This window comes from Budorcas taxicolor, chromosome 19, assembly GCF_023091745.1.
Source record: "Budorcas taxicolor isolate Tak-1 chromosome 19, Takin1.1, whole genome shotgun sequence".
Taxonomy (NCBI): Eukaryota; Metazoa; Chordata; class Mammalia; order Artiodactyla; family Bovidae; genus Budorcas; species Budorcas taxicolor.
Genome location: NC_068928.1, coordinates 23,432,271 through 23,453,003, shown reverse-complemented (window position 1 = coordinate 23,453,003; position 20,733 = coordinate 23,432,271). Strand labels below are relative to the sequence as shown.

The window sequence follows — 20,733 nt, the reverse complement described above, 5'->3', positions numbered from 1 at the left end:
GCTAGGGATGTTGCTAAACAACCAAGCATGTACAGGACAGCCCCCACAGCAAAGAATTACTCAGCCCCAAATGTCAACTGTGCAAAGACTGAGAAACCTTAGCACAAATATGAGCTAGGGAGTCTGTATATGTGTTAACACATATATGTATTTCCTAGTTCTGTCTACTTAAAGGGCCCTAAAGCAAAGACATCCCTAGTAATGAGTACACTTAATGCCCATATCTTGATCTCAAATACCACTCAGCTGGTAAAAAATCCGCCTGCAGTGTGGGAGACCTGAGTTCGATCCCTGGATTGGGAAGATCCCCTGGAGAAGGGAAAGGCTACCCACTCCAGTATTCTGGCCTGCAGAATTCCATGGACTGTATAGTCCATGGGGTCGCAAAGAGTCAGACACAACTGAACGACTTTCACTTTCACTAAGAAGAACCAGGGCTTCTTGGAGCAATGGCTGACTCTATGGTTAAGGCAAATCCTTGTTAAGGTAAACAAATTATTGAGGTAAACAAATTGTTAAAGTAAACAATAAGCTTGGAACATCCTATTATCCTAGAAAGTAAGGAATTGCTTACAAAAAATGATAGGGGCACATAAAAGAGCAAACTGAAGAGGCTCCTATGTGAAATTTGTGACAATTCAAGCACCCAAACAGTACAATAGTAATGAATGATAAACAACTGGAAATTTAAGAACCCATGAATTAATACCAATAATGAAAAGACACATACATAAAAGAAAGAAAAAGAAGATGCACTGATTACAGTAAAATGCTGAGTGCTGACTAATAAATACAGAATGAGTAGTAGTGTTAGAAAATCATCACTTTACAGCCATTGTAGTAAAGAATCATTCAGGCAAGAATAATCAATGGATGTTAAATCTAGGGGAGAAATATCGATAGGAAGAAGAATGTCTGCATCATCTTAAAGTGTCTCCCCATTTATTTGCTGAAGAGGAAATAACGGTAACTCTATAATGGAGACAATAGGCACTGAGACTGAGGGGTCAAAATTAACATCATCATTGAGGGATGTGCCTAGATATGATATTCTGACAAGAATTCAATATTATTTATGTAGCTTTCTGTCCAAGAATGCATAGACTGGCTCTAATTATGAGGAAGAAAACAAACTGAGAAACACTCTATTTTGAAAAAAAAAAAGACTTCCCTGTTGGTCCCATGGTTAAGACTCCATGCTCCCGACACACGGGGCATGGGTCGACGCCCGGTCAGGGAACTAAGATGCCACATGCCACAGGATGCAGCCAAAACAAAGAAACAATCGAAAGACTCACAAATAACAAATGCTGGCAAGGTTATGGAGAAAAGGGAGCCCTCAAACACTGTTGATGGGAATGTAAACGGGCACAGCCAATGAGGAAAATAGTATGGAGGTTTCTCAAAAAACTGAAAACAGAACCATCACATGACCCAGCAATTCCACTCCAAAAACACTAACTCAAAAAGATATGTGCACTCCAACGCTCACAGTAACATTATGGACAATTGCCAAGGTATGGAAGCAACCTGTCCACCAAGAGATGAATGGGTAAAGATGATGTGGTATATATACAATGGAATAATACTCAGCCCCCAAAAGGAAAACCTTGCCATTTGCAGCAACATGGACAGACTTGGAGGGTACTACGCAGTCAGACAAATACTGTTATGATATCACTTATATGTGGAATCTGAAAAAATACAGCAAACTAGTGAATGAAAGAAAAAAAAAACGGAAGCAGACTCACACAGAGAATAAGCCAGTGGTTGGTCATCAGTGGGGAGAGGCAAAAGGGGTTATCATGGAAGTATATGAAATTGTATGCGCGAAACATCTGAAAATTATAAAGCACTACAAAATTTAAAGAATCTCTCATTCAACAAGAAAAAACTTTAAATACTACTCAAAAATATTAATGCCATGAAAGACAAAGAAAGGTTGAGGAAATGTTTCAGATTAAATGAGATTAAAGAGACATGACAACTAAATAAACCCAATCCTGGACTTCATGGTATATCATAGAGGGGGAAAAAAATGCTACAAAGGATATTACTGGCCCAAGCAGTAAAACTGAAGTACATTTAATAAAAAGTGACAGTGTTAAATTTTACTGAAGTTGCTGTTTTATAGAAGAGTATAGTTATTCTTAGGAACTGCACAATGAAGTACCTGGGGGCAAAGGTCCTTCATGCATGCAATTTACTCTCAAATGGTTTTTAAAAAACTACACATGGCTAGGGTGCAAATGATAGAGCAAATGGTAAAAAAAATAACAGGTGAATTTGGATAAAACGTGTAAGTATTCTCTGTACTAATGCTACAACTTTTCTAGAAATCTGAAATTATTTCCAAATGAAGTTTTTTAAAACCTACAGGAAAATCCTTAAGAAACCTAGAATATGAAGTTAAAATGTCCCCCCAATGCTCCTCATCTATAAAAACAGAATGCTATAAAATATGGGATGCTTTAAGACACTATAAAATAGTACTAGTCACATAATTTCATGCTGTTTTCATTAATGCTCTTGCATTAACTATATTAGCCACTTCATAAAGTTCATATACAATAGCCATTGGATGATCAAAGATGAAAAACATAGTAAGACAAAAAGGAAAGGCATTAGCAGTGACAACATAAAAGATTTCATTTTTCTAATACATGGATTCCAGACAAAAAAAATGTGAAGTGCTTTGAAGCACCTACCTTCCTATTGAACATAAGATAGTTAAGACAAGCTTAGAATAAAACTTATCCCAAATAACTTACTTGTTTTTTCTGCTTCAAAAGTACACATGATGTCAAAAGGGTAAGTAACACTAAGTCAAAATAAGACCCAGTTCTAATAGTCAGACCAAATAGCCCAAACCAATATTTGAACCCTCATAACAGTTTTAATTTAGAATACATCTCTCAAAGCTGTATTTTAATCTACTACTTTGTCTTTTATGAGAGGATTAAAAAACAACAACACAAAACAGAGAAACTTACAGTTCATCTCGTTGTCTCTGGGACAGCACCATTTTGGCTGTAATATCAAGTTTATTCAATATAGTGGTATGTCCCTCTTCTGGAAAATCAAAAAGCTTTGCAATCCCTGGATTTGCAATTAAATAAGCCACTAAGTGGCTTCCACGCAGGGGAAAATGATTCTTTCACAAGTGAATCCAACGTGTAACCAGGAGATATTCAACAAGTAAGGTTCATTCCACCTAAGGAGAGAGAGAGAAAGATTATTTCTTTCACTTAGAATTTAAATTATTACTTGCTGTATACACTCTCAAAGGTGAGGTTTACTATGATGGTAATATGAATACCAAATGATGTTTTTCAACCTACTGTGAAAATCAATGCCAAAATAGTCACTTTATGTATTTTAAATGATCTTAAACAGTTAACTGAGCCAAAACAACACTATTCAATTTTATTGAATTTCAAATATTAACATATAACTTCTAGAGAAGAAAACAGTTTTTCCTTAATGACAAAAACAAATTTTCCAATTTACAAAAAGTATTACCTGAAAAAAGTAACAATATAAGTATTTCACAAACTGTCGACAAGTCAAAGGTTCTAACCATAAATAAATTCAAGATTGAATGTTAGCAACTAGTAACCATACAACAGCTGATATTATTTATAATGTAAATAAACTATTTAGCTAATCTAATGCCCTCTTAACCAATACATTTAATCAAGAAATAATTTAGCATTGTTCAATGCTTAAGAAGTATGTATTTAAACTGAATGGAGTACATATTTCTTTGTACTCAACCTAATTCTCTAATCTTGTTAATATTTCAGAGCCCTTTGTAACTGCAACACATGATCGGTTCAATGAGAATAAATGTAGGTAAAAGAAAAATCGAGAATTATTTCTTAAGGAATTATTTTTCAAATCTCCTCTACTTTGTAAAAGTTTAAGTACAGTTTGTCTTATCACACTGTATAAATATAGCTAGAGAAAACAATTTTCCTTCAATTAAAAATACGTTAAGTCTGGAAAAAAAATAAACATGGAAGAATCTCATTATCACACCAACTATTTACTATCAATCTTACTATGATAAAACATTAGAACAAGCATATGAAAACAAAAGTATGTGATATCCTGAAAAAAAAATAGCTAGACAGAATTTCCACTGTAATTGGAAAATATAGTTGACACTTGAACAACACAGGATTGAACACTTAAAATTTTAGCCTCACTTTTCTAAGTCTTAATTGTCACACCAAGCCAAACCACCTAGGAACTCATATACTCTAACAAGAAGGTTCAACAGGATTATCTTATGTTGGTGACTATGTGAACTGTCTACAGATTTCTATTACTGGGACAATAGTAACCCACTGACAGAGCATTAATCATATAAATCAGAGTGAAAAAGAAGCAACAAAAATGAAAAAACTCCACAATATTATGTACATTACAAGGTTCAGTTTAACTATGGAGAGACTACCTCTAGACAAAAAAAGCAAATTAATGTACAAGAATTACTATAGTTATAGAACATTAGCATGACCTAATCAGGATAAAGCTAAGATATAAAGAAATCATTGAATGTACTGCACAAATTTATCCATTCAACGTACACTAAACACAATGAACCAGACATCATGTTTAATGAGGGCAAAGAAAAGACTTCTTGGTCTTTACACTGAAGAAGTTACAGTCTTCTGGAAGAGTCAGCCAAGCAGTTAAAACAGTGTGAAATGTGTGACAAGGATTTCCAAAGAGCAGATGATGATGATTCAACATAAAGCTGAAGAGATAATAAGGACAGGCTAGGCCAGAAAACAAGCTCTGGTCTTTACAATTTATCCTAGGAATAATGGGGAACCCCTGCCTTTTTTTAAAAGAAAAATCACTCTCATTTCTATAGTGAAGAAAGGACCATAAAGACAGGAAAGGAAGAAACCAGGTAAGACATTTGCAGCAATGAAAATGGAGACCTACACTAGAACAGGAGCTGTTAAAGAGAACCCGAAGGGCGAGAGCAAAAGGTCAGCCAAGGGGTCAACTCAAAAAACTTCTAGATTAGAAACAAGCTGAACTAAGTAGAACTACACGTGAAGGGATGAAGAAGTGTGACTCATTCCATCTTTAGATATGTCAGCTCTAAAAAGAACCAACCTAAGGGGGAAAAAAAAGTTTGTTACTTATCTGCTCAGAGATGGTATAACTGACTAGAGCCAGGCAGAGCAACACTAACACTTAGAGTCTACAGCAGAGGCTGAGGAAGCAACTAAAGGAATAGAAGTCAAAAGGAGACGCAATATGTCACAAGTCAATATGGGAATATTTTAAGGAGAGACCATCAACAGTACCCAAAGTTATCCAACTGTCAAGCAAAATAAGGTATGAAATGGGTCTGTTTCATTCATTATACAGTTCACTGATAACCCTGATGAGAATAAACTTCAGTAAAACGGTATAAGAGCATGGTTCAGCATTGCAACACCCATAATCAAATGGGCTGATGAGTGCACAAAGATGAAGATGGTTACCATAAATATCTTAGAAACAGATGGAAGTATTGAAAAGCAGTTTTTATGGATTGTTGTTTTTCTCAACCTAGCAAGATGCTTAAATGTTAATGGTGGAAGGAAAAAAAGACACAGGAGAAATAAAGGAATGAATAATTTTAGTATCACCATTTTCACCACCTAATTAACCAAAGACAAACAACCAGACATGATGTATCCCCTGACAGAGTAACACCACACACCTATAAGGTATTGTCACAAAATCAAATCTGAATCTGTTTAAGTTTCTGGCTCCAACTATCAATTACCAAGAAGCATAAAGGGCCGAAGAATATGTGAAAAACACCACAGAGATGTAACCAGTAAAATCCAGATTGTGAAAAACCCTATAAAATAAATGACCCAATTTCTTCAAATAAATTTCAAGGAAACTGAGAGACAGAGAGAGAGAGCTGGAAAGGGAAACCTATAGATTAAAGGAGATAATTGATATAACCACTGGAATACACTGACCTTACTTAGATCTAAATTTTTTTTAAGTATAAATAATATTTGTGAAACAAACCAATTAAACATTTGGGGATATGTGAACACTGACTGAATGTCTAATGATATTAAAGAATAACTGTGACTGTTTCAAGGGATAACAGTATTGTGACTATTTTTAAGTCATTTAAAAATATACAATGAAAATTTTATCAGTAGAATGATGTCTAGGATTTGCTTTAAAAAATTTTGGAAGAGTGGATGGAGGGATATATATGAAAAAATATTAGCTTTGAGTTGTTAACTGTTGAAGCTGGGTAATGAGTACATGAATGGTTAATTTTCTCTACTTTTGTTTATGGGTCTGAAGTTTTCCATATTTAAACAAAAATCAGAATAGAGAAATACTCAATGGGAGGAGGAGGAAGAAAACGGAATGAGAGATCTAGATAGAAAAATGACTTACCTCTTCTACTGTTATTATGAAGGAGAAAAACGTGAAATCTTTTTATTTCAGGAAAATAGGAAATGAGGTCACTTGCTGGGTAGGGGGAGTAAGGAAGAAGGCATTAAGAGCCTTGAAATAGCTGCTATGAAGAAAGAGGACAAAAAAATACAACAGGAAGTACAGGACGGACATTTTTAAGATTGGAGACCACGAACTTTTGGTGGTGACAATCTTACAAACATGTGACTTTTCTTTGGCAGTTGTCTGGCTACAGAAACAGAAAAGTCACACATTGAGAGATCTAGGATTGGGTTGAAGGTTTACAGGGTATGTGTGATGAATGCATAATGAGGAGATTGGAAACAATGGATCAAAGAGCCTCAGCGCCATTGTGCAGAAAGTGAAAACTGAAAAGGAAAACAGAGAGTAGAGGGATCAAGAAAGCAGAGTTTTCTATTTCCCAGGAGACCACTTGAAAGGTGGTATGTCAGAGAGTAGGATGATTAAATTTGAAACGTCTCGATTTGCTAATTATATGTTATTATTTACTACTATAGGTTAATAATGTTTTCATTACAACAATTTATTATCAATCTATATTTATAACCAACAGTACAAATTAACTAGGCAGTATTTTCATACCACCTGGGGAGGAGTCCTAAATCTTTTGGGGAGTCACTAAATTCGTTTGACAAGGTGATGAAGAGGCAAGAACTCTTCCCTCAAAAAAGCACATATGAAGATAAAATATTAATACATACATGCATTTTAAGGGGGGTTCACAAATCCTTCCAAAGTCAACATAATGAGCGAAAAGACTTCTCATTTTTGAAATATATTTTGGCAGTACTCCAACAATCCCCTCTAAGCTACTTGCATGTATCACAAACATATTTCAAAGAAGAGTTTGGTTTATCCATTAGCATGCATGTCAATATCCAGACATTCTCAGAGATCAGATCTGTGTTGCCTGAGCGCTAGAAACAGAGGCTTCTTCAGTATGTTTTTTGGAACGCAGAATTCTTAAGCATTCTACATTCTAACACAACATACAGTTTCCTGCCACACCAAAGCAACTCTCCTAGACAACATCCTTTATTATGGCTTAGGTAAGTACCTCACCACAGAAAGAGAAAGGGGAAAAGTAAAAACAGAAAACAGGAAATAAACAGAGTATTAAAAAATAATCTTAGTCAGTGAATTACTAATTTAAGTTCCTCTCATTCTGTTTCAGTGTGTTAATAACATAGGTTTCACACTTATCAAAACTTTTATAAAATATCAATAATCTATTTTGTACACTGTTTCTTGCTAACTAGGAGTTTATGAAAGAGGGGAAAACAATATAGAATATAAAGGATGTACATGAGGGAAAACATAAGGAGGCAATTACATGTTAGCAGTAGAGGTGCACTGACATAAAGAATGCCAACGGGCAGGCTCACTTACCATTAACATGAGATGGAGACGACTTTAAGAAACTCACCTAAGACTTTTACACTAAGGGGCTGCCAGTGGCTCCTGGTCTCATGTGCCTGTCGCTCAACAATGCAGGTTACCTACCTCCCTGGGACAGCAGGTTACAGCTCCTAACCCTAATACAAATAACAATCCAGATATAGCAACGCGCAAAGGCAGAAGCTGTTGTCAAGAGTTACTGAGTACCTTTCCATACTAGCTTTCTAGAGTTAAATAAAAATCTCCTGTTTGCCAATAAACTATGTGCTTCATGAGAAACGAAAACTGGTCATCTCCCAAAACAGGGTCCTGGCTCCTTGGATAAAAATTTTTTTTCACTTGTTCTGTCTTCTCCTCCCCTCACCATCCACAAATTGTGTGCACCATCAAAATCATCCTGATTTCTGTATAATAAACCCAACAGAACATAAACATATATGTTCTGACTTGCACCATCCTCACTGAACAGAAGTAAGAAGGAGGACCATCACTCATCCATTTAAACAGTGGTGGACATACTGGGTGTGCCAGCAAATTCGTCCTCACTTCACCAAGTAATGCTTGGTATCATGGCACGAAACATGAGGTTACTGATTTCTCTAAGTTCTCAATATTTGACTTTGACTATTATTATATGTAAAAACAGTTTTAAACTATATCATTAATGCTATACTCCAATGCAGTCAAATAATAAAAAAAGTATACTTACCTATGAAATTAATGCATTGCCTATTCTGAAAAACACCCCAGTCAAATTTAAATTTTTAAATTTACAGTTTAATTCTGTAAGACTGCATCAGACAACAAAGTACCCTCAAGAGCAACTTCATTTCCTTTCATCAATTTTTGTGATTTCCTCACCTCTCCACTTACAGAGATAAGCTTCTACAGTTTTGAGGTTGTTTTCTAATAAAACAAAGATGTCAAAAGTAATTAAAACATTAATGGTCCCTGCAGTATCCTGTGCTGCGTGATTAATTAATATGAAGAAGTTAGATTTTCCCCACCCCCACAATTTGAAAACACTAGATCACTGAAAGTTCTTCATCAAATACCTAGGCTTCAGTGTCCACCTGTTCTCATTCTCTTTCAGCTTGGAGGCCCACGATTCACCGGGACCTGCTGCTGGCAAGCAATAACAAAAACTAAAGCAAAAAAGGACCAGGTTGGGTCATCAATGAGGGATGGACTAAGTGAAGGCACAGTTCATCTTCTGTAAAAGCAAAATTCTTCCAATAGCTACACCATTTCCTCACTTCGCTATTAGCTACAGCTGTCTACTATATCTCATTTTGCAAGATTTAAGTCATTCATCCAAAATTTATATTCAAAATATTTTGCATTTTTTCAATTAGCTTTGGGCCAATGATTAAGATACCACCTTTTCTACTGAGAATCACTCATACCAATATCAAGTCTAGTAACTCTTAGTATTAAAGGCAAGTGTTGCAAATAGATGCTCCACTGCTTTAAATTATAATGAAGAAAGTAGAAATAGTATTTTTTTTCTTTCTCTCTTTTAAAAACTCTTAGCTGCAGCCTATGGGATCCAGTTCCCTGACCAAAGATCAAACCTGGGCCCCCTGCATTGGGAGCGCAGACCCTTAGCCAGTGGACCACCAGGGAAATCAACATTTAAAACAGTAGACTCTGAGTAGAGCAGATTACCCTCCAGTGTGGCTGGGCCTCATCCAATCTGTTGAAGGCCTGAAAAGAAAGCTGTGCAAGGCCAGCAGACTGCCTCTGGACTTGGGAGTTGCAACATCAACTGTTCCCTGGGTCACCAGCCAGTTACATTTTGGACTTGCCAACCTTCACAACCACATAAGCCAATTCCTTAAAATCTCTCCCTCTGTTCTCTCCCTCTCCCAGAGATTGACTGTAGTCACTTTTTCTTTTCGATATATACCTAAATCCTACTGGGTGTCTGGCTGGAGAACCCTAATAATATGCCCCCAAGCCCTTGGTTCTGTTATAATAATATAGCAGACATTAATATTATAGCCTTAGCCTATCACTAAACTCTACTGGAATGAATACTCTTCACCCCTCATACTGCTTAAATTCTACTCCCTGGATCCTCACCAGGGAAATCAACGCCCTTAAGGATTATCAAATATAAAAAACTGAGTCCTACTTAAAATAGACAAGAGAAACGTCCTGAACAAAAGGCTTGTTGTTCAGTCACTCAGCATGTCTGAATCTTTGCAACCCCATGGACTGTCGCATACCAGGCTTCCCTGTCTTTCACGATCTCCCAGAATTTGCTCAAACTTAGGTCCATTGAGTCGATGATGCCACCCATCCAACCATCTCATCCTCTGTTGCCCGCTTCTCCTCCTGCCCTCAATCTTTTGCAGCATCAGGGTCTTTTCCAATGAGTTGGCTGTTTGCATCAGGTGGCCAAAGTATTAGAGGCTCAGCATCAAAAAAAGGCTACTGAGGCGCAAAACAGATAACTGAGAACTCGCCTATCCTCTGTTTCATTGTCACTCTCTCCACTGCAAGTGGAGTCTTTGATATCCACTGCCACTGCAACTTATAAGCACCATCTCATTACTGCGGACTTTTCAGCTCTTCTCCTTCCTATCCTTGTTTCTTTTTTCTTGGCCTGTCTACCTCATCATTCTTGGCTTTCCCTTTACGGACATTTATCAGGATGCCTTCTCATTCTTCTAACACACCCACCAAATACATGCAAGATATAATCTTTGTCCCCACAGTGATCACCTGTTGACCGATGATCAAAGATCACTTCTTTGTTGACTAAAATCTTTCTCTTCTTTGACTTAAGGCATGAAGCCATTTTGAACACCTGAGGGTTCCAAGTGGAATTCTGACCCGGTTAGATTTGACTGTATGTATATCCCTTCCTACTGCTTTTTATCTCAAATCAGTTTTCTGTGTGATACAACTGTTTGTGTCTATCAACAGCGAAACAGAATGTGAAAAAAGACAACTATTTGCTGTTTTAATATGCTTTTAGAAATTGCAGGTCACTTTTTTCCTTTTAAATTCACTCTGATGTCAAAATATACCTAAATGAAAACGAGGAAAAGATCTATTTAAAAGGTTGTTTTACAGACATACAGCCTGACAGAACCACTGATGAAACGAAACAGTCCTGGAATATAAACTATTCCTCCTAAAAGTATTAAGTCTCCTATAAATTGTGCTCTACTTCACTGAATCCATTATTTCTAGGTTCACTGGGATCCTATGATGCCCAATGTGTCTCTCTCATAAAGATAAACAATACTGAATTATACTACCTGCTCTCTAACAAAAATTCCGACTTGCATTCTATTATTACACTGAATGACATCAAAGTAAAAAATGAATTCACCAAACTGATGCTGATGACCTCTACTATGAGTCTACATAAATTTAGGCAATGATTCTTTAGGCTAAGAAACACCTCTGGGACACAAAACAATGAATGCCACATTTGTATTTTTTTCAAATTAGATTTTCTAAAAGTAGTTGAAGGAGAAGTGGGGTTAACTATGGATTTTTACCATGAGTCTACATTTGAACCACTTGAGAAAATTCCTGAAAATAATCATGCTAGGCCTTATCCTAGCAATTCTGAGGTGCCATAGAGATTTTAAAATTTTCTCCAGATGATTCTGATACACATCCTCAGTAGAGAACCATATAGTCAACATTACAGACTGTAACCAGTCCTAAAGGGCCAAAGGCAAAATTATAAAAGAAGGGGAAATCAAGAAATCTTCAGTGTCAGAACTCAGAGGAGCTCCAAGAGCAAAAATCAAATCAGGAGGCCAAGGTACTCAGGGTTCAAAGGTAACTGCAACAACTGTCACCCAAATTCAAATAAATATTTACAAACCCTTTCAGACATATCTTGAGGAGACATCTTATACTAACAGGAAAAAAAAGTCAATACAACACTTTGAAGTAACTAAGCATTTTTTCATTATAGTTAGGCTGTTATTAAAGGTTTGTTTTTTTTAATCCTTCAAGAAGAAAATACTGCTGGCTTGTTCATTACACAACTCTATCTAGTCCTAGTCTTCCTGGAATGTTCTAATAAAGATACATTCTTTTGTTAACTGTATTATTTTATGCTTTTGTCTCATCCTATCTCTTCTCCTTTGTATCTAGACCAGGGGTCAGCAAACTTTTTATAAATGGATAGACAGTATAGATAAATATTTTAAGTTTTGCTGACCTTATGGTTTCTGCAGCAAGAAAGCAACAATAAACAATATGTGGAGTATCTGTGTCTCCGTATCAATAAAGCTTTTATAGACACTGAAATTTCAATTTCACGTAACTTATTAATTTATAAAATTAAAACTGGAAATTATTTTAGAAGTGGAATTGTATAAAAATGTTTACAGAACAAATTTTTACCAACTTCTTTCCCACCACTAAAAACTGAAGGGAGGATCCAGCTTGTCAGACATAGTTTGCAAACCCCCTTATCTAGACAAATGAAGTTACCCGGTACAAGCTACTTTAAATGTTAATAACAGTAGAATCTCTTTCATAGGGCTGTCAGGTGGATTAAATGATTTGACATATGTAAAGAAAGTGCTTAGAACAGTGCCTGGTACACAGTAAGTGCTATATGATTTTACACACACACAGGAAGAGATAAAGAAACTAAAATAAATATTTCCATATCTCCTCTACTTTAATACCCTTTCATTCGTTATCACACTGAGATGTTTTACCTAAAATTTGACTATTATATAAAAGAAAAATCACTGTTGAGGCAGAAAAAGTATCCAATTATGAGTTTATCAGCTTTTCCTAGAAACTAATTTTCTAAGTTTTTTTCCCCTCAAAAGTCCAAATGCATCCACCTGAATTTATTCACAGCAATAATCTCATTAATCTGAATCTCAAGCAAAAAAAAAAAAAACCCCTCACCTACCTACTGAAGTAAATATTTACAAAGATCTACATTAAGACCTCAAAGGAGGACATAGGATTCTAATTTTCAATACACTAATGCAATTGCTTCCCTGGTGGGTTTCCCTGGTAGGCCAGACAATAAAGAATCTGCCTGTAATGCAGGAGACCTGGGTCTGATCCCTGGGTTGGGAAAATTCCCTGGAGGAGGGCATGGCAACCCACTTCAGTATTCTTGCCTGGAGAATCCCTGTGGACAGAGGAGCCTGGTAGGCTACAGTCCATGTGGTCACAAAGAGTCAGAGATGACTGATCAACTAATCACAGCACACACTGCAACTGCAGTTAGGAAGAACTTGTCTATAAATGCATGATTACATTATAACCAAGACATGGCTTACAAATTCAGGTTTAGCATTCTTTTTCCTTTACTTAAGCAGCCAATTTAATTAACCAAGGAAAGTCAGCAACTCTCACCCTGGCTTGCTGCTGCTGCTGCTAAGTCGCTTCAGTCGTGTCTGACTCTGTGCGACCCCATAGAAGGCAGCCCAGCAGGCTCTTTCTCCAGGGATCCTCCAGGCAAGCACACTGGAGCGGGTTGCCATTTCCTCCTCCAATGCACGAAAGTGAAAAGTGAGAGGGAAGTCGCTCAGTCATATCCGACTCTTTGCGACCCCATGCACTGAAGCTTACCAGGCTCCTCCGTCCATGGGATTTTCCAGTCAAGAGTACTGGAGTGGGGTGCCATTGCCTTCTCTTAAGCCTGCTTAAGACTAAAGTGTAAAAAAAAAAAAAAAACTAAAGTGTGAATCAAAGCATGTAAAGAAAAGTCAGGCTGAACTCAGGTGAGGCCATTTATCTCCAGAAAGGTATAAAGAGGCAGCATTCCTCATGCCCAAGTCTTCATTATAGAAATATTTCATTTTGGGTATCTGCCACCCGTATGTCTTGCAATTTTCCATTTCCCTTCAAGATTCACCCCAAAGGCAACTCATCATCACCTCTGTGACTCCTTCTTTGGATAGACTGTTCTCACTGGAGCAGCTTACTGCCTAGTCTTTAACCTCACTGTGCCATATACATATCATCCTAACAGCTACCATTTACAGAATGACTTTATAGGTTAGGCTCTTTTCCTGAAATATTTAATTCTTACAACTCTCAGCAAAAAACAAAAACAAAAACACAAATACACTTATTTAACAGATGAGGAAACAAGTTCACTAAGGTTAGAGCATGTATCAAGGTCAAAATGTGAAACAGTGGCCAGGCCAGGATTCAAATCCGGTTTGCTTTTTACTTCCATACAAAAGGTTTCAAGAACAGTAGGAATGAGGACAGAAGGGAGGCCAAGAGGGCAGGATTCTGTTTTTTAATCTGTTCACATACTGGATTTCTGCACACAAGTTTTTTTGGAGAAGTTTCCACTGTTAAGATAAAATTTGAAAAATCACAGATTTTACGCTGGGCTGCCTCCCACATTCTTTATAACTATATACATGCCGACTCTGCTGCTGCTGCTGCTAAGTCGCTTCAGCCGTGTCCAACTCTGTGCGACCCCATAGATGGCAGCCGACCAGGCTCCGCCGTCCCTGGGCTTCTCCAGGCAAGAACACTGGAGTGGGTTGCCATTTTCTTCTCCAATGCATGAAAGTGAAAAGTCAAAGTGATGTCACTGAGTCGTGTCCAACTCTCAACGACCCCATGGACTGCAGCCTACCAGGCTCCTCCATCCATGGGATTTTCCGGGCAAGAGTACTGGAGTGGGGTGCCACTGCCTTCTCCAACATGCCGTCTCTAGTATCAGACTTATCTCCTCAGGGGCAAACACTGAACTGAATCTGCCTCTCTAGTGTTTGAATGGAGTCAAGCCTTGAAAGCAAAATTTTCCACATCAAGTAAGTGTAGTTCCACAGTTACAAGCAATTATACAATAATTCATAAGTCCAAAGCAATTTAGTCAATAAAATTCTTTCATATGTGATTAAAAAAAAGAAAGAAACCAAGTGAGCTTTAAAATGTTTTCCAAAAACATCACATTTCTTCAGTATTCTTCAACATTCAAAAGCTTTATTTTAATAAAATATCAATTATATAGCCACTGTCAAGTAGTATTAGCAAACGGTATTAACTACGTTTTTTTAATTGCCATACATATTAGAATTAAACCATACAAAACTGTTGATAATGGCAATTCCACAAATTCAATCTAACGCTTATCAATGGTATTTAAACACCACTAACAAAACTCTCAGCAACTAGCTGAGGGACCTAGTTTTGACAAAAAAAAAAAAAAATTAACCAGAGTAACTCCCTCCTTCTCTGAGATTTCATAGTTCTTTGTACATACACATATTTAACATTTCTCACAGCACACAGTAATTATCTGCCTTAATGTTTTCTCAACAACACTCCTCCAAAGCTGCAAATCTGACATATTCCTCATTGTGTGTCTACCAAATATTATGGTAATCCACACACAGTAGGGATCGAGTAAGCATTTCTATGTCTGCTACAGGAATCACAGTAAAACTGAGATTAAAAATTTACCATGTCCTCAGAAATAAAAGATGTATTTTATCACTTTATTCCCATCACTCTTTTTCAAATTCTGAAATATGGGCAATAAAATACATTTAAATCCAGCTGCTTAGAGCTGGATTTGATGTAATTTTTTTCTTTTAAAAGATTTAAAACTAATGTCATAAAAGTAAACCAATTTAAAAATCCTGTAGAAAATCAATGGCCTGTCTCAACTTTATAATAAAACTTTAAAAATTAAAGATCATTTAATCTTCTAATGCACATATTAATTACTCTTCTGGTTTTGTTTAAAAATGCAAAGAACAAGTGACAATTAGATAAACTTAACCAAAGTCACACACACAAATCCATTACCTTAAAACTCAGAGGAAAAAGTTCACTAATACTTCTAAGCATACAAACAATAACAGAAAACATATTGTTCTGTTGCCTTTTTTTAAAAAAAGTACAAGTTACAGTGAATACTGATGCAGATAGCCCAAAGAAATTATAACAATGCAGGAATCACTGCAATTCTTAAGAACAGAGCAATGTTCTAAAATTGATGTTCCATGATGATTGCTTTCGAGATAACGTACAGGAAATAAAAGAGAAAGGGCAGGCTCTAAGTAGAAAGTAAGAGAGGGCTGAACTAGGATGGAAGCAGTTAACAATGACTTGGGGGAAAAAAGAGCTTTACAGTCAAAAGGGAATTATGCAAAAGTGCGATTTTTCTTTTTGACCTGGTCTACTACTTGCTCCTGGTTTTAAAGATGGATTTCTCAAGGATATGATCTTGGTCCTAAAGGTGGATCCCCTTTAGAGGATCTTTACCACCAAAGACAACTGGCCATAATCCACTTGGAAAACTTTCATTTTATCTCAACTGAACTGATTTCTAGTTTACTACTATCCACATTCAATGCTTTCCTCCACTGCAACACTGAGAAGTAACTATATTCTTAGTGTCAATTATTCAGTTTTTTTTTTTACTGAGGACCTACCAAGGCAGGTTTTAGAAGAAAGGAAATAATATGTTGACTATAATATGAAAAAAATAACCAAATGTAAAATTATTTTAAGCAATTAAAAAATACAGTACTGCTAAAAAGCTGAGGCATATCTATTACCCGACATAAATAAAAACACCTCCTTGTATTTACCAGGAGTCCACTGTTATAGCAATGGTCTGCTGAAGCAACTGGTTTTCAGCAGCATAAAACAGAGCTGTGTACTGACCCCCCTTTTTCTTTAACTCTATTTCTTAATGACTTTACCAGTTTGGGATATTATGGAAGAATGCTGCTCCTTACACCCTCAAATAAGGCAGGAATGTAGCAGATAGGAATCTACAAGCACTCCCACAAAGTTTATTTGGGTAAAACTAAGTTTTCACAAAACTACTTAAATCCTACATATAAATGGTCTGTGCCTAAAGTATGGAACACCCGCACTTCAGGTACTTGCCAAGAAGCTTAATCTCAATATGTATCAAAACTGGATTGAGGCGCAAAAAAAAAAAAAAAAAAAAAGGCCCCGCCCCCTCCCCTCCCCGGCAAAAAAAAAAAAAACTGGATTGAGGGAAACGCTATCCATCGGTCAAACAATCCACCCACTCATTCAGACTTGACTCATATGACGTGGTTGGTATTCCCATATTGAGTGTTGTTAAATACTAGACATGTATCTACCTTAGAGATGTTGATGATGGAAATGATAATTACACATAATCTTCTTTATGAGGACCCCTATGAGAAATTACAGTCTGAGAGTACCAAATGTTAGTGACCTTTCTGAACTAATTGGTTCACTTTTATCTTAAGGACACTGTGAAAAATAACCTAACTGGTATTTTTTTCCTCCTGCCACCACATAGAAAGTTCAGTCAAATCTGTGCTCTCTGCCTGCAGGAAGACCGCTGTGACAGACCTTTTTGGCCTAGATTCTGATTCTGTTTTATCCCTACCCTTTGTTTCTTTTTTCTCTTTGTTTTTAATTTGTGGTATTTTGTAGTTTATGCATCTTTATAAACTGCTTTAAATAGATTACAAATCAAATACAGAGACTAACTAGGCAGGTAAAAGTGTGAATCAGCTAGAAATAAAGCAACAGTGGTAGAACTGTGTGTTTTTTTTTTTAAAGTAAATCTAATTAAAAACAAAAATCTGAGCAGACAAAACACATTTCTAATCTGAATCCTGGACTATCCATTTGCAGCCTCTGAATAGGCACTTTTTCTTGACGACTGCAGTTCTCTAGCTATACCTTTCCCCCATTGTTTATAAAGACATCAATAGGAAAGTATTTCTTCACTATAAAAAGTACAAGGGCAATAATAAACAATAACGGAGTGGTAGGACCTTGTTTCACTGGAAAGTTTACGCCCATCTAAAGGAGAGCAGCTGTGACTCAGCTTAGGCCAACTGCTGCCACAGGAAAATGTGGGCCCAGCTGTTGCCAAAGCTTCCAATTTTTCAGGATAATCTAAAAAAACCTAATTCTAAGATAATGACTCAAAAAAAAATTTTTTTTAACTATGCAAGGACAAGAGAAATGCATTTACACTTAGTTCATCATAAAGGCCACCAGTGTGCAACCCCTGGCCCAGTACTGAATTAAACATAGGTTTTCTGAACAGACTAAGGAAAATGCAACAAAATTTAGGAATTTATGGTCTAAAATCAATGTCAACAATATTATTCATTCTATTTATTCAATTCAAAGCATAAAATCTACTAAAGAACAAATATTTAATCAACCTTAAGATAAAACTTTGTGAAACAAAAACAAAATTTATCATCTGCAGACACCTTTTTCATGTTTACTACAACACTGTATATGTAACAGTGAAAATCTGAAAACAATTAAAAGGCCTATTTCTGTACTATAGGTATAACAAACTAGAGATGATTTTATATATAAGAAATTATTTACCACAATAAACTAGATCTACATACATCAATGTATCTAGAAAACATTTTTTAGGCGAAGAAAACAAGTTGCAGAATACACAGTATAACATTCATGTAGACTCTAAACTTGATTATACATTGTTTATGGATACATTTATGTATAGAAAAAGTATAAAAACAGAATAAAAGAATATATGCAATCCTTAGGCAGAACTTTATCATTAGAAAGAGGGAGGGTGAGTAGGGCTGGAAAGTGGGTGTCAACTCTAACTGTAATAAAGCCGTATTTCTTTAAAAAAAAAAACTTTAAACCAAAATGTTAACATCTGTTAATTCAGGTAGTAGTTATGTGGGTATTTTGTTATATCATCACAGGTATTTCTCCTGCATATCTGACATTCCGTAATAAAAATAAACTGTAAATATGTAAAATAAAATTTAAAAGAAATGACATCTAGATCCCATGATGGGCCCTCTTACAACAAGCTGAATATATAAATGCTATGAAAGCCCTGAAGGAATCAATCCTATACTTTTGAGGTCCTACTGTGTAGAATTTTGAAGTCAAACAGTGGAGGTTCAAATATCAACTACAAACTGACCTTAGGCAAATTTTCAAAATTCCTAAGCCTGTTTGTCCACATAAATCAAACAACTGTGGTGAAGCTTAAGGAGTTAATCAGTGTTAAGGGCTTCTCTACCATTTTACTTCCCTCCATAGAGTTCTAGAATAGTGAAGACATACAAAGAGAAAATTATAATTTCACTTTGAAGATGACATAGCATAGTACCTTTTACATTCTTACATACATCATCAATGTAAAAAGAGATACTGCTTTTCTAGTGTCAAGGACAGAACACAAATCAGTTCTGCCACCACAAGAAGGCAAAAAGTAGACAGCCCTATTGCTACTATGTCAACTTGTCTTAATCATCTTCACATCACCAAATATCAAGCACCACTTACTAGGCAAGGTACCGTTCTAGGCTCTTGAGTAAGTATTCACTTGGTATGTCAGATAAAAATTTATATAAGCTACAACAAAACTAGGAAAGGAGTATGTCAAGGCTGTATATTGTCACCCTGCTTCTTTAACTCATACACAGAGTACACCATGTGAAATGCCAGGCTGGACGACTCACAAGCTGTAATCAAGACTGCAGAGAAATATCAACAACCTCAGATATGCAGATGATACCACGTTAATGGCAGAAAACGAACAGGAACTAAAGAGCTTCTTGGTGAAAGAGGCGAGTGAAAAAGCTGCCTTAATATTCAGCATTCAAAAAACTCGGATCATGGCATCTAGTCCCATCACTTCAAGGTAAATGGGGAAAAAGTGGAAACAGTGATAGACTTTTATTTTCTTGGGCTCCAAAACCACTGTGGACGGTGACTTGCAGCCATGAAATTAAAAGACACTTGCTCCTTGGAAGAAAAGCTATGACCAACCTAGACAGCGTATTGAAAAGCAGAGTCATCACTTTCCCAACAAAGGTCTGTATAGTCAAAGCTATGGTTTTTCCAGTAGTCATGTACTGCTGTTGAACTATAAAGAAGGCTGAGTGTCAAAGAATTCATGCTTTCGAACTATGATATTGGAGAAGACTCTTGACAGCCCCTTTGACACCAAGAGATCAAACCAGTCAATCCTAAAGGAAATCAACCTTGAATATTCATTGGAAAGACTGATGCTGAAGCTGAAGCTTCAATACTTTGGCATTGGATACAAAAAGCCAATTCTTTGGAAAAGATCCTGATGCTGGGGAAAACTGAAGTAAAAACAGAAGGGAGTGACAAAGGATGAGATGGTTGGATAGCATTACTGACTCAATGGACATGAGTGAGTTAACTGTGGGAGTTCGTGAGGGACAGGGAAGCCTGACATGCTGCAGTTCATGGGCTCACAGTCAGACACAACTTAGTGACTGCACAACAATAACAAGAAAAAACACTTGTAGATACCTTAAAATTATGAATTCAAAGAAAATTTCTTTCAGGTGAAAAATAAAATTAGAGGTTACCTGGAAAAGAAGAACCTGGTATGCAAATTTGAAGGATATATATGTCAGAAGATACACAGAGAAAAAGAATGGTAGAGTGGTAAAGAGTGAAAATGCTATAAGGAAAATAAAGTATCTTAAGGCTGAATCACCAGTTACAAGGCAGGCAATAAGAAACAGGTGTAGCTGCTGAAATGTGAGCTAGGACACAAAAGAAAGGTCCCTGAGTGTCCATTTAGGATTAAAAAAATATGTTTTTGGCAAGGTACCCTTTGCATTTTCATCTACAAAGCTGACTAAATAAATACAGTAAAAAGCTGGCAATCGGTTTGTTGCAAGAAAGCAACTTGAGAACTATGGTTCAGGAAAATTAATCTGACACTTTATGTAATATTCCACATAATTCCTCCTTTTATTCTCTGCTATGGATGGCTAATGACACTCAGCTTCTCAATTTCACCCCAACACCCAAGCCACAAATCTGAGATGTCTTCTGATACCTCCCACTCCTCATCACACAGTGTGTGTG

At 36.4% G+C, this 20,733-nt stretch overlaps 1 protein-coding gene across 2 annotated transcripts in view; it reads right to left on the bottom strand.

The window, feature by feature from the left end:
- Positions 1-20,733, bottom strand: part of PAFAH1B1 (platelet activating factor acetylhydrolase 1b regulatory subunit 1) — a 64,742-nt gene that overhangs the window by 31,908 nt on the left and 12,101 nt on the right. For both annotated transcript variants that reach the window (XM_052657620.1, XM_052657621.1), the window contains exon 2: positions 2,994-3,214. In XM_052657620.1, the coding sequence (XP_052513580.1) occupies positions 2,994-3,025 (32 nt within the window). In that variant the 5' untranslated portion in view covers positions 3,026-3,214. The remainder of the gene's footprint in view (positions 1-2,993; positions 3,215-20,733) is intronic.